The 13,659-nt window shown below is 49.1% G+C and overlaps 1 protein-coding gene across 2 annotated transcripts in view; it reads right to left on the reverse strand.

The window, feature by feature from the left end:
• Positions 1–1,095: 1,095 nt before the first annotated feature.
• ELAC2 (elaC ribonuclease Z 2) overlaps positions 1,096–13,659 on the reverse strand; it is a 13,227-nt gene continuing 663 nt past the window's right edge. Inside the window, exons 2-21 of one of the 2 annotated variants that reach the window (XM_009334052.1) lie at positions 13,421–13,478; positions 12,849–12,917; positions 12,169–12,324; positions 11,608–11,666; positions 10,837–10,895; positions 10,676–10,748; positions 9,517–9,629; positions 8,768–8,866; positions 8,416–8,554; positions 8,252–8,337; positions 7,078–7,187; positions 6,183–6,279; positions 5,605–5,743; positions 4,902–4,940; positions 4,632–4,741; positions 4,070–4,169; positions 3,869–3,989; positions 3,592–3,670; positions 2,675–2,819; positions 1,096–1,969 (exon numbers count right to left, since the gene is read on the reverse strand). In XM_009334052.1, coding sequence (XP_009332327.1) covers positions 1,727–1,969; positions 2,675–2,819; positions 3,592–3,670; positions 3,869–3,989; positions 4,070–4,169; positions 4,632–4,741; positions 4,902–4,940; positions 5,605–5,743; positions 6,183–6,279; positions 7,078–7,187; positions 8,252–8,337; positions 8,416–8,554; positions 8,768–8,866; positions 9,517–9,629; positions 10,676–10,748; positions 10,837–10,895; positions 11,608–11,666; positions 12,169–12,324; positions 12,849–12,917; positions 13,421–13,478 — 2,094 coding nt within the window. In that variant the 3' untranslated portion in view covers positions 1,096–1,726. The remainder of the gene's footprint in view (positions 1,970–2,674; positions 2,820–3,591; positions 3,671–3,868; positions 3,990–4,069; positions 4,170–4,631; positions 4,742–4,901; positions 4,941–5,604; positions 5,744–6,182; positions 6,280–7,077; positions 7,188–8,251; positions 8,338–8,415; positions 8,555–8,767; positions 8,867–9,516; positions 9,630–10,675; positions 10,749–10,836; positions 10,896–11,607; positions 11,667–12,168; positions 12,325–12,848; positions 12,918–13,420; positions 13,479–13,659) is intronic. The other variant, XM_009334053.1, reaches the window with a different exon arrangement.

The following is a 13,659-nucleotide window of genomic DNA, read 5'->3' on the forward strand; positions in this document are numbered from 1 at the left end:
GCTCACGATCGCAGCCCCGGGTCATTTTTCTACGCCAGGCACCGGCAGGGCCTTTCCCGCACCACCTACCGCGCTGCTCCGCACCGCCGCCGTACTCACCCAACCCCCCTGGAGCTGCAGTTTGTGTGCTACGGTCCCCTAACACCGCGGTATTCGCATTTTATTAATACCTTTATGCGAGAAGTGGTTTATTATTTTCTACATAAAAGACCCTTCGTTACTTCTACGAACAGAAGCGCAGGGATCCTGTGCAGGCCAGGGGCTGCTTGTCTTACCACAGCTGTAACCGTGCCCTCCCCTGGGCACCCCAACCTCATCCTGTCGACACCTGCGCAACAACAAGTACGTGCTTAGTCCTTCCTCAGCCCCCTGGCTGTTCTTAAAAGCCCAGCAGACACCCCCCCCCCCCCCCCCCCCGACCCGCCCTCCGCGACAATTGCCCAGTTTCCTCTTTAGACAAGCATAATATTCAAGCGCAGCTAATCGACAAAAAGACGCTTTGCTGCCCGTTCAAGACTTCATTTTAAGGTGATGGAAAATGAAGTAATACGTGCTGGTATCATTTGCTGAGCAGGGCTTGGGGGGCCGCTGCCTTCTAGTTGCCTCTGAAAATGAACTCCTTAATTGAAACAGGGCAAAACTCCCCCTCCTGCTTACAAACACATGCCGTTACAGCACCGGTAACAGAAGCAAAGCTGACCCACGGAAAGCCTCTAAAACACTTCTCTTAACCTCAGACCTTCCCCACATCAGCCTGCTTTGCCAGCTTTCCTGGCCCCTGCATCTGGGACTGGGATCTGCTCGAGGAAACTCTCGGCCGTCCGCTCTGGAGCCGTTCAAAAGCCCCCCCCAGCAGTTACCACCTTGAGCTGACAAGTGAAGCCTCTGTCTGTGGGGTAACAGAGGCAGATACCGTTTTGCTGGCACGAGACACAGCCAGAACAGGCACGAGGCCCCAGCATCAGGGTGAGATCTTGGTCTTTACACTAATGCTGTAATGCAGCAACAGCCAACCGAGGTCATTCTCTGGAGCAATTCAGGCATTTGTTTTCCCTCACTAAGTCCTCGTTAGCAACCTAAACAAAACACAGCCTCCTGTAAGATGTTGAGTGGTTTATTCAGGTTCTAAATAAAGGCTTTGGAAAACTGATCTTATCAAAAAATCAGCTGAGAAAACCAAAATAAAATGGGAACACAGCAGCATCCACATCCCTAAATTAACCTAAAAATTAATTGGGTCCCATTTTATTGTGAAATTTCCTCCTGTGAGCTGGGTTCTGATACCTAGTTACATTCCTCATAACCCCGAGACCTGCCCACCTTATTCTGGCAAATCCACGGCCCCTCAAGGGCTTCTCAAACCTGATCTCTGGCAAAGGTCACAGCTGCTGCTGTTACATTACCAATAGCTTCTAGTATAAAACCAAAAATTAAAACAGTTCAGAGAGAAGAACTTTTGGCTAAAAGAAAAATGACACATGGACTGGTGAGACCCAGGAACAGGAACTGTATGGGCAGACACTATCGCCACAAGGACTCGCGCTGCTAACAGCATGCTTGGTAGCTTCAGCCCACGGAGATCTACTGATGACCAAGCAAACCCAGATGCCGAGGCCAGCCCCTTTTTCCATGGTGCCCGCGGGCAGCCCTCGGCACTGCGCGCTCCCAAGGCCTGTGGAGAGCAAGGCACCTCTTACAGAGCAGAGCATTCTTAACCTCGTTTCTCTCAGTTTACTGTTTTAAGCTTCTTGTTTGGTAGTTCCTGATGGTTCTTGGCTTGCTTCCGTTTCTGGCATGGCGCTTCCTTGTTCTCACCACCAGCCAGTTCGTCCAAGACTAAAGCAGTCTCCTTCAGGAGACGCATCTCACGTTTTTCCTTCCGCTCCTCCATTTCTACTATGTCATCCGCAAACAAAGCCTTCAGAGGCGGGATCAGCTTCGGGATGGTCGGGAAGTCACCAAAACGTACCTGAAACACATCAGACACAGGAACACCTGTGTGAGAACTGCTTTTTGTTTTCCTTCCCCCCGCCCCATCCCGCCTTTCGCCCGTTCAGATGGCAGGGCACTGCCTCTTCCTCTGTGCAGCACCCGGCGCAGAGGAGCCCCAACCTCGCCGACGATCTTCAGCTGCATTTACACTAGCAGGCAGGTCATCATTTTCAACCCTAGAACAGTCAGTCCACAGATCCCATATGCCAAGTTATTTACATTTTCTTTACATTTACAAGAAATGATGTGGACAAGTTTTGACTGATTAGTGAGCTTTTCGCACTGCTACGACTGCGTTCAATCCAACGGCAGCAGCTTTTGGCTCCTGGATGTCTTTTGCAGCACACCAACCGAGAAGGGAGTGGGAATGGAAGCAAAATTGGGTTTTCAGCTGGGAGTAGCATGCACAGAATAGAGGTGACACGGGGCAAGTACCCAGCATGTTAAGAGCGGACTTCTGTTCTCAAGAGCCATCAGCACCTGTCTCACTGTGCCACCCATTTTCCCCCACATTGGTGATGTCTGCTGCCAGCAGTAAAAGGAGCTGTTTCAGAACAGATTACTCTTCAGAAGGAGATGTGTATTGATACAACATTACAAGTGGAAAATTTAATTCACCAGCAGCCATCCCAAAGTAACACTGAAACCTTTCCCACAATCTGGCTCAAAGTGCCCAACTTACCCTCATATGATCGAATGCAATTCCAACCTTCTCGCTGAAGTCTTCACTGAAGAGCGGGATCTTGGCGTATCTCTGACTGAAGTGATTGAGCATGATGAACTCTGCATTCATCTTCATCCCAGTCTGAATCGCCTGGGAGGTTGTGCTGCAAAAGGAACACGGCACCGCGTACCCTGGTCACACACGGGCTGGCTAGCACTGCCCCTCCAACGGGGCCGGGCAGGCTGCTTTGCATCTAAGGTCACATCTCACCAACAGCCAACACTAGATACTATCTATCACTCGCTGGGCACAAGGTGTCCCTGCTCTTTGCAGGCACGCCCAGCCACCTCTTCCTCTGGCGAGCCGTGCTGGTGGCAAGTCTCCGACTTCCAAACCACTCTGAGCGCAGGAAAGCAGCTGTAATTACTTGCAGCTCTATGGTTAAGAGCTCCACAAACTGGGGACAGGGACTTACTCAAATACTTGTCCCAGGGGTGCCAGCAAGTCCGGCTCTCTTGCACTGTAACTCACATGTAATTCCGAGAAGCTGCTCTCAGGTCTCCCCACTTTTGCTGGGGGCAGCGCTCAGTTTGAATTGCGTGGTTAGCTGGGGGGCGGGTATGATGACTCTTCTACCTCCTGAGCTTAGTCCTGAAATGTAATCAAGCAGAGGACCTTTCCTTTGGGCTAGTCTATTTGTAGAGTTACTACTTCCTCTTAAAAAACTTTCCCCATCTCTCTTTGGGGACGTTCAGAGGAGCTGTGAGAGTCACAGAGCTGGTGCAATGAGCAACACACCGTTTTCAGTGCTGAAGAGCTCTATGCACACCAGAACCATCTACAGGACTTGGGTCCTTCACCACCAGCTCCGAGGACAAAGCCCAGCTCCACATCTTCACCTTCCTAATAGTGAGAGACAGCAGAACACAACCCACCTGTGCGTCTTCTCTATTGCTTCTTTTTCCATGCCATCTTCCAGCGTTGCTTCATGGATCAGCAGGGTAGCATTTTTCCCTGTGTAAGTAATCATATATTTAACCTTCAGTTGAACACAGACTACTTCAACTGCCTACATGAACTCTCATTTCCCCCCCTTAGCCCCTCATTGCGCTGCAGGCATAGCACCAAGGGTTTGGGGTGCCGGCTTCGGATACCAACAGTTCAAGACCTTTCTCCAAGAGATTCTTCAAGCAGAGGGTTTTTGTCACCTACCCATTTGTACTAAGGCCATGCAGGGCATTGTGTCACCAGAATAGACTACTTTCCAGCCAGATTTGTGGATCATTGAACATGCAAAAGCATTTTTACAGTGCTGGACTTCACAAGTCTGAAACTGAACAAGGATATAAGTGTTAGACCGCAGGTCCCCTCTTGCCCCTCATAGCAACTGACCTTGCCAGCTCGTGAGCTTACCTCAGCCAAGTCGTAGTTCTCTAACAGAGAACTGACAAACCATTTGGCTTTAGGTTTGATGTTCTCACAGCCTTTCACAAGAGACTGGGAAGTAATCATTCTGTGAGGGAGGGGAGAAAAGAGAACTAAGGACAGGTACAAAGTAAAACCGGATCTTATCTCTAAGCAGCCTATTCCTCCTATTTCTCCTTCTCAGTTCAGGGCCTTACAAACAAAACGTTTTTGTGTACCCATCTGTTTTTCTCCTTGCTTTCACTATCCAGTGCCCCAGCAACTCATCCAACCCACTGTCAAATACTCTCTCTTCCAGGAATCTTTTTTCACTTGCCCAACTCCTCTTTCCTAAGGAAGAGGAAAGCCTGCATGTAAGCCTCTATTAAGTAGCACAACTGAGTAACAAACCCTATCCCCCCCTTTGCAAACTGCACATCCTAATTCTACACACCGTGGAAGGAGTCAGAGTTGCCTTCAACAAAGGGGCGTGGGGAATGGATGCCAGTAGTTTGCCTTGAGTAAGGACCCAAGCAAGGACATTTCTCCAGATACCACACAGAACACCCACCTGATGTCTCCGAGAATCTCTTCACAGTGGTTGTGGTACTCGTGTAGCCAAGGCATGATCTGTTCAGGTGCTACCAGAAACAGGGGGATGAAAGCCTGACCAAGGGCTGCCTGAAAAGGCAAAGGCGGGGGAAAAAATCAGTACTAGTTATACACCAAATCAGACAGAAGAAATACCAAGGGAAAGAATGGTGCTTTTCCACTACTCAGAAGGTCCTCTCCCCTCACTCCAAGGCAAGTTCAGGAGCAGTGAAACAACAGTACTACTTACAAAAGCTCTCCGCCTCTCCATCAGGATGTTCAACAACCCCTGCAAAGGGAATAAACAAGACAGCAAGCTGTAGTCAGAAACATCTGGGGTGTAAGTGGCAACAGTACTACCGCAGCTCAGCAAGCTGCAGTTTTTGTGAAAACTTATAGTCAGAAATATGTGATTACTGCTTTTCCAATAACTGCAACTTGCTGAGCTGCTGTAACACTGTCACTGCTTATGCCCCCAAGCTGGTGGCCAGCAGCCCACAACACAAGCCCCTCAGCCCTTCCTAGTGCTGCTGTGTCTGCTCCCAAAAGAAGGGTAGAGAGCAGAAAGCGTCTACCCAACACCTCAGACCCGGTGTGGTTTCCAGACACAAGACAGCAGACCAGCAAACAGCCTGCCCTGATCAGGCCCAATCTAGAATAGACCGACTGGTCCTTCTGTGACTATTTATTGCAAAGCACCGAAGGAAGCTGGGTTGGACACTGCTAAAAAATTACAACTCTGGATGACCCCGGCAAGTCTGCAGGGACCCCTAACAGGAAGGGAGAGGGGATTGGAAACACAGACAGATTCAGCAGTGCCTGAGGAATGCAGAGGGGAAGTGCAGCCCTAATAGCAGGGCAGCCTACATTCAACAGCTGCAGCTACATCTGAATCCCAAACAGCAGAGCATGCCTGCACAGGACCCCTTCTCCTTCCAGCACACTCAACCTACCGAATGATGATCAGTATGCATGTGAGACACAAACACAGCTACTATGTTACGCAGCACTTGGTCAACTTGCTCTCCATAGTGGCGACAGAGCTGTCCAAACGTTCCTTCCCCACAGTCCAAGAGCAAGGATCGGGTAGAGCTGACAAGACAAGTGACAAAGACATTTAGCAGCCAGTGTAGGAGCTCTGACCAGGGCTCATTCAGGGAGGGGGATCTTTTGGGTTGGAAGGTAGAGAGCTCTCAATGCTCTACACCTCTAAACGCTACCCCAGCCCTATTAGCCAAGGCTTTAGAAAGACTGTTCTGTCTGCATAGCTCATTCTGGTCTTGTGTTGATGCTGAACACACCCTTGGGGCAGATGGTGAAAAGAATGAAGTCATTAAATGTTTGGCTTTACAGGTGGCTCTCAAGTCTTCCTCACCTACAGAGAGACAGGTGCCTGAAACTGAAGTCCTCCAGACTCCACAATTGGGGCACTCTCCCTGTGTCATCAACACACTGGTCAAAACAGCCCTTGGGCAACACCCTCTTGAGACACTGAGCCTCTCCAAGCAGAATGCATGACATTGGGATTTACCTGGTATTTATTAGCGTGGAACTGACATTTCGGATTTTCATTGGAATTGCAGATCCTGTTCCCAAGAACACAATTTCAGGATAAGCACCCACATTTCCTGGAGAAAACAGACAACAAGGGTTTGTAAGTGTTATCCACGTGCTGCCCAGTCAGACACCATTTAGGTCAACAGCCTAGTAACTCCAGAGTCTACAGGTCCAGCACGTTCATTTTTGCCTCCCCCAGCCTCTGGCTTGCCTACAGCAGCAAGGTTCACAAGAGAAGACAGAACAAGCACCACCAAGAAAACACATCACAACGCATAACTGCATATCCAAAGGCGGGCAAACAAGGACTCTGCTCATCGCCCATGACAGAGCTGGCAGTTCAACAGGGACCTGACTCCTGTTCTACAGTCCCCTGACTCTCCCCATAATCAGGATCCAGACAGTGAGTGAGCGGTGCTGTGTCATACCATGAAAGCCTCACTGCCAACAGGACAACTGAAATTCAGAGGAGAGTACCCCACAGGGAGCTGGTTCTAGAGCAAGACTTCTCCCAGACGTAGGGACTCGCACTGTGGCTGCTATGACAGCATTCAACACGAGCAGAGCTCTGGTCAACTCAGAGAAATAACACACGGGTGCTTTGTCTCTAATTGCCCCCAACAGCACTCAGTCCCCAAATCTAGCAGCTTTAGAAAACCAGAAGCACAAGACTGCGTAAATCCAACCGAAATGAGCTAACTCAGTTTGCGCTAAGCCTGTCCTCTACACAGCTCCAGGAGGACTTAGGAGCACCTCTCAGGCAGCAGGAAAACTGCATGTTCACAGCTTTGTCTGGGCTCTAAAGCAGTGGGTCACCAAGAGCACCTACTTCCCATGACACCGACCCAAGAGAAGTTGCTGATCCTTACCTGGTACAGCAGACAGACTCTCTTTACACTCCTTCACACGAGTCTGGAAGTCAGGGAGATCCAAGGCTTCACTTACAAATGCATCATGATCGCAGACAGTCACAGCATCTCTGAAAGAACAGGCCATGTATCAGGATGGGGCAGGGCAGGAACTGAAAAGACAGCACTTTTCAGAGCGAAGTGCCAAATTACTGTGCCAAAACAGCCTTACAACAAAGGGTCAAATGCTCCTTTCAAGTCCCACTTTAAGGGGTGGGGGAAGATACATCCACCAGTGTGGTGAGCACCAAAAGGGCCTGGTTGGGCTGAGCTACCCCACAGAAATAATCATTCCACCAAACTGGAGAAGCTCCTGGAGAATGCTCCCCTGCGCTGTCCAGATCCAGAGAGCTGCCAGACACTAGGGGGCACCGCACGGCAGCACGGAGACTCCGGGAAGGGGAACAACTACCCAGAAGGGCTCCAGGCACCACTTAAAAGTGTAAGGGTCCCGTCTCCTGGCCCTGCATCAGAGCATGTGCAGTACTAAAGGCCTTCAGGTGCCTTAAGCAGAGAAACTTAAACTCTTCTTGGCATCTGGGTCCTCCTATTCCGCCCAACAGAGCCAGAAATTGGAGCCTTGGCAGCTGGTATCCCCTTGCATCACGTGGTCCCGTGCCCTTAAGATCCTCATTGAGCAGCTTCTCCTACTTGCCCACAAAGCAAGCACCAGTGGAGAAGTCTGCAACTGTTTAACTACCTGGACTTTCAGCTCTGATACCATCTGAAGACCCAGAAAGCCTGATAAGACTTTCACCAGGCTCCCTGAAAAGTCTCTCCCTGCCACCATCTGCTCTGCCACAGCCATGGTTGGGTGCACAGCATACGAGGTCAAAGCAGAGGACAGAGGAGCACAGAGATGATAAGAGCGAGGGACAGAAACAACACTCCAAACAGCTGGCCAGGTGGTGTTTTCAGTGGTTCACTCATCTGTGTCCTACACCTCGTCTGAGACTTTCAGGGACAGGGACACACCCCTCAAAACACAGCTGATAGCTTGGCAGCTACCCCAGCACTGCCACCAATAAGAATCTCAAAGGATGCCTACGAACTGCCCTCCCTCGGCACAGACTCACACCGAGAAGCTGCTTCAAGCCAACACCCAAAAACTGGTAAGTCAAAGATGCCCACCGACCTCTGCCACTCCTGTTGTGGTCTGAAGTGGTATTTCAAGAGGCACTCTCCTCTCACAATGGGCACGCTACACACAGCCTCTTCTTCCTACAGGGAGAAGGGTGACATTAAACACATTCTTTGCTCAGGGGCATGAGGTACACAGGCAAGCAGGGCCTGGCCTACCTTGCTCCGGTAGGTGGTGAGCAGAGGGAAGATCTCTGGGTGGATGAGGTTCAGCTGAGTTTGGATCTTGTAGCTGCGTGGGTTGTGCACTGTGGAGGAGTTTTCATTGAGCACCAAGTGCTGAGTTCCAGGTCCAAATCTGTAAGAGGACAATAAAATGCACAACAGCTTCAGCCCCACATTAGAGTTGGGCATATGTGCACACCCGAGCCATTAGCTAAAATCTCATCTGAGCCAGCAGAGCCCTGCTGCCAGCCAACAGCTATTTCTACTCTGGGAAAAACATTCGCACCATGAGAACACACTGCTCCCCAACAGTGACATGAAAGCAAGTAATGGGAAGACCACATACCTTTCCAGCCATTGCTGGTAGCGGCTGTCTCGAAGCACTGACTCTGGAGTCATGTGAATAACCAAGGCCACCTTGTTCTCAGGAAGTCCTTCCTGGTACCTGGGGCACATTCAAATACAGAAAGAATACCTGCGCTTCAGTCCTCCATCACCTTGGCATCCCCTCCCCTCTCCCATCTTGGTGCTACCAGAGGTGCCCTCTCTGAAGCAGGCAGAGCACAGATCTTAAGAGCACAGCCCAGGAGCTCTAGGCTCCACATCGCGGTAGGCACAAGGCTCCGCGAGGCTCAAGCCCGCCATTTGCTGACACCTCCGCTCTCCCCCACAGGGCAGTTCCTCTCCTCCAAGCGCAACAACATCTGCAGAGCCTTTCAGAAACCTAACATGCTTCTGCACAGCCCTACAGAGACGTTACATGCAGTCCAGGCTTCCACCGCACAGGGAAGCGGCCATCTCTACATTGCTCCCCAGCAAGACACCAGTGCCCATTTCCTCCTCTGGAGGCCCCTGAGGGAAGACAGGCCTGTCACAGTTACAGAACCCCACAGGTCCTGCACGGGCCTGCCTTTCCTAAAAGGCTTAAAATGCGCTACTAGTCCTTTCTTGCACCTCTAGCTCCTTAACAGTGCCAAACAGCTCAGACGTCAGCCACAAGAACCAACACATCTAGAACAGAACAAGAACCTCTCTTTGGCAAAGCTCAGCACAGATGTCTTCCCCCAAATGCTCCAGGTCACCCAGCCCTGCTACCTTCGGAAGGTCTCATTTTCGCAGACGGCATCCACAAAGCCCTCGTGAGGACACTCCAGCACAATGAACACTGGGCCAGGATCAGTAGGGGTGCACAGTTCTTCAGGAAAGAGCTGCAGGCAGATACACAAAGATCACACCACGCTCAAGCTATACACGCAGCCCTTCTTGCATCTTTACGTCCGACCCTTTTGGCAGCTGTTCTGTCAGCCAGCCCCCAGCAGGCAGCTCCCAGCGGGCTCTCTCAATGCTCAGCAAACCCAGCCAGTGCAGCTCTTGTTCCCTTTCTGCTCTCATTACACAAGTTTGCATTTTGCTGTGTAACAGCAAATCCCAACCCTGGCCTCAGAGCAAACCACAACCTAATGTAAGGAAGGGAATTTTAGCAGCTTCTTAGGTTCCCACAGCAGGTTCAGATGGTAGCAAAAACCTGCTTAAGAAAAAAAGGCTTTGTGAAATTCTTATGACACAAAGATATGCTAATTCTATCTCCCAGGTTAGGATCTTTACTTACAGATCACCCGGGACGTGGCCAGAGCTGGCTCTGCCTCTCACTTCAGACTAGTGTTTGAGAGATTAAGACCCTGCACACAGGAACCATTGAACTTCTTTTCGTCAAAGAGGTGCAAATAGAATAAGGAGGGAGTGATAGCTTCACAGGCATTCAAACCCCAGATTTAAAACATGCAGGGATTAACTCCACTAGTTCACTCCTAGACCTGTATCAGCCTTGGGAAAGGGAGATGAGGAAGCTCTGACAAATAGCAGACATACAGCCATACTCACAAATGAAGTAATTTCAGAGTGTACTTCCCTAATCATACCCCTCCAACAGCCCCAGACATGCCCTCCATGGGAGCCACATTCAGCAACAACTTGGGGCTGGAACAGGGACCAGTCACTAACTAAAAGTAGCCACTCAAAGCCAGCAAAACCCATGCCAACCTCTTAGCAGGGATGAGAGGGAGTCGGCAGGCAACCATCATCCACCCTTGCCTCAAGAATGGGTGTAAAAAAAAAAAACCCAAAACACTCCCAAAAACATGTCCCAATACCTGTTGGTATGCAAAACATTCTGCACAAAAAGACTGTCACCCTGGGAGCCCAGTGAAGGAGGGAGGATGGCAAAGCCACAGCAGAAAGCACAGATACATCTTACCTCTCTGCCTTCAAAAGTGATGCTCTCCCCATTTTTGAGAGCTGTAATTATGGGAAGAATGGCTGGAGTTCCCCTGAAAACAAGGCCATAGAAATATTCAGTTTGCCAACATCAACATGCCTGGTGCCGCCCCATCCCCCAGGCTGGGATCTTGTACTTACACTGGCAGGCCCATCTCCTGTGCTTTAGCTGCTAGGAACTTTCCCTTCTTTGGGTGAATCTGAAAAGAGTTAAATAAAACAGAATTATCAGCCAAATAAAGAGGGCCAGGAAACAAGATCCACATATTTCCAGTTTAAGTGTTTCCCCACAAGCCAAGGGAAATTGTTTTTTTTCTTTTCAGTCCCACAGCCTCTAGTCTAATTTACCCCCAAAAAGCTTTTACTAGACTTTCTGGTTTCCACAATCACGCTGCTCTTCTTGCTCCCTTCTTTAGCCAAGTGAGCAGGACAGACATCCCTACTGTAAGCATTAAGCAAGGACGGAACCTGTATACTCTTAATCGGCTGCTCTATAAAGAACACTTCTAAAAAAATGTCTCTAGTTTTCACACATTCCTACTCACGCTATAGTTACTCTGACCTTCGAAAAGTAGAATCACAAAATAGCTTCAAAGTCCTGCTTGAAAATGCTATCTCCAATTAAATCCATTTAGCGAGATGAAATGTCCTAATGACATTAGGAAGCATTTCTTTACAGGGAGGGTGTTCAAACCCTGGAACAGGCTTCCTAGGGAGGTGGTCGATGCCCCAAGCCTGTCAGTGTTGAAGAGGGGTTTGGATAATGCCCTTAATAATATGCTTTAACTTTTGGCCAGCCCTGAATTGGTCAGGCCGTTGGACTAGATGATCGTTGTGGGTCCCTTCCAACTGAAATACTCCATTCTATATTCTAGTCTACATTGATTTAGACACCTTTGTGTCCAAGCTTACTTTACAAAGGAAAGCCATCACCAGATCCGGATGCCTGCTTGCACACTTCTGTTCGCCACCTGTAAAAGAAAGCAAAACTACTCAGAATCATCACTGACTATCATTTTTCTTAAAGCCAAAACATGTCAATGTTTGCAAAAGCATTAACAGGAACAACATCATCCAGCCAGCTTGGAGCCCAGCAGCGAAATGTTACAAGCACCTAAGGCCAGAGCGCCCACGGTTTCAGCTACGAGAAACCAAAATAAAGCCCAAGACTGAAAAATAATCAACCCCAACATCCACTTGTAACCAAATTACAAAGGCTGGAGCACCCACGCCAGCCAGGGGCAAACTACTATGGAGACTAATCACACCCCAAGTAGGAATCGCATCCAATTTCTAGGCCTTAGTTCTGCGTCAACTTCCGAAGTACCAGAACTCATTCTGCTCCATGTAATCCTTCAGCTGAGCTTCTCTACAGACCTCACTTCCAGACAGCAAACGGTTCGGAGCACAAATGCATATCCTTAATTTGGCATCATTTCATTAAAGTTAAAAAGGTCATTCCATCTTTTTCACCTGTTTTTTGGGGGCTTCCTTTTTTGTTGCCCTCCTCCAAGCTTTGCTGTGCAGCTTTTGGGGATCCAGGCCCTGTGTCCCCTTTAGGGCTATTTCCACCTTGTGTTGACGCTCCAGGACTCTGAGGCAACGTACTTTCAGCAGCTGGTGGTTTTCCTGTCCCAAGTCCAATAAAACCAGACAAAGATCACTCAATCAAAAGGGACAGACAAGAAAAGCATGAGCAGCATACCCTCTTCCACAACAGCCATGTTTAAACTGCTCCAAAATACAGAGCTCTTCCCCCCAGTCTGACTTGCGGTTGCATACTCTAGTCACTTATTTCAGAAGCCGTCCGTCATCCAAGTCCTTCAGATTCTCTCAAAACTGCTAAACTCTGTCAAGTCTGTGTCTGTACTCTAAGTATCGCAGCTTCCAGCAGGAAGAAAACTCAGTTGGCTAAGAAAGCCGAAGCTAGCGATGCTTCACATGTCATTCTATACACCCCCACCTAAAGGAACAAACCAAGGCCCTGAGTCAGCAGGCCGTGTTTCTTTGAAAGAGAACCTTCTCCTGAGAAAAACATGCAAATTAATAAGCTTCTCACTCAGGCTTGCAAACAGAAGCCGCTCCTTTAACCACCTTAAGCATGGTTACTGAACAAGTGCTTCTGCTGTCTGACTACGGCGTCACATGCTCACCTGCAAGAGGTATTTGGTAGACTGTCATCGTCTCGTCCTTATACTCAGGCTCTGTGTGCAGTTGCACAGCTGGAAAGAGATCAGAAACCGGCATTAACAAGTTCATAAGAAGAGATTCATACTCTACAAGAATTTAAATCAGGAAAATATCTTTTTTCTTTCTTAAACAAAACCTGCTGAATGTCCCCCTTCCCTTTCTCTGCCCAACTGCCAAGATCGATGAATAATTAAAGTTCTTAAAAGCCCATCATCCACAAACAGTGGTCCATGATATCACGGTAAGCAAGTTCACTGGCAGACTCCGGAAGCAAATTACCTTTACAGCGCTTTGAAACCGAACGCTGCCTGCTACTAGCCAGACTGGCAGCGGCCAACCAGAAACAGAGCTGGAAACACTGTTTTTCTTCCAGGCAGTTCTTGTGATGGATTTTAACAGTGTATCAGATCAAAACAAACGTTTAAAACTTTCTTTGAGTGGCTCTAAACCAGAGGCGTTTATTCCGAAGTTGTTACTGTTCAATGCAAAAAGAAGTTACAAGTTTATACTACCTACACATCACTGACCTACATACCTAAATCCATCCTTTTTAGGGGCCCCGGAAAGAGTCGAATCGCTTTCAAGTAGTTTTGCTGGAAAAGAGACAGTGTATCAGGAGGCCGGGCCCAAGCAGTGCAATTAGGAGCACCGCTTTCAGGAGGTACAGTTACCTTCAGTGAAGTCAAAGGCTCAACGCCCAGCCAGGCAAAAAGCGGGCAGGTGTCCCACCTCTGGTGGGCATTACTCATTTAGAAAGAGAAAGGAAAATAAAGA

This window comes from Pygoscelis adeliae, unplaced genomic scaffold, assembly GCF_000699105.1.
Source record: "Pygoscelis adeliae isolate BGI_AS28 unplaced genomic scaffold, ASM69910v1 Scaffold11, whole genome shotgun sequence".
NCBI classification, from domain to species: Eukaryota; Metazoa; Chordata; class Aves; order Sphenisciformes; family Spheniscidae; genus Pygoscelis; species Pygoscelis adeliae.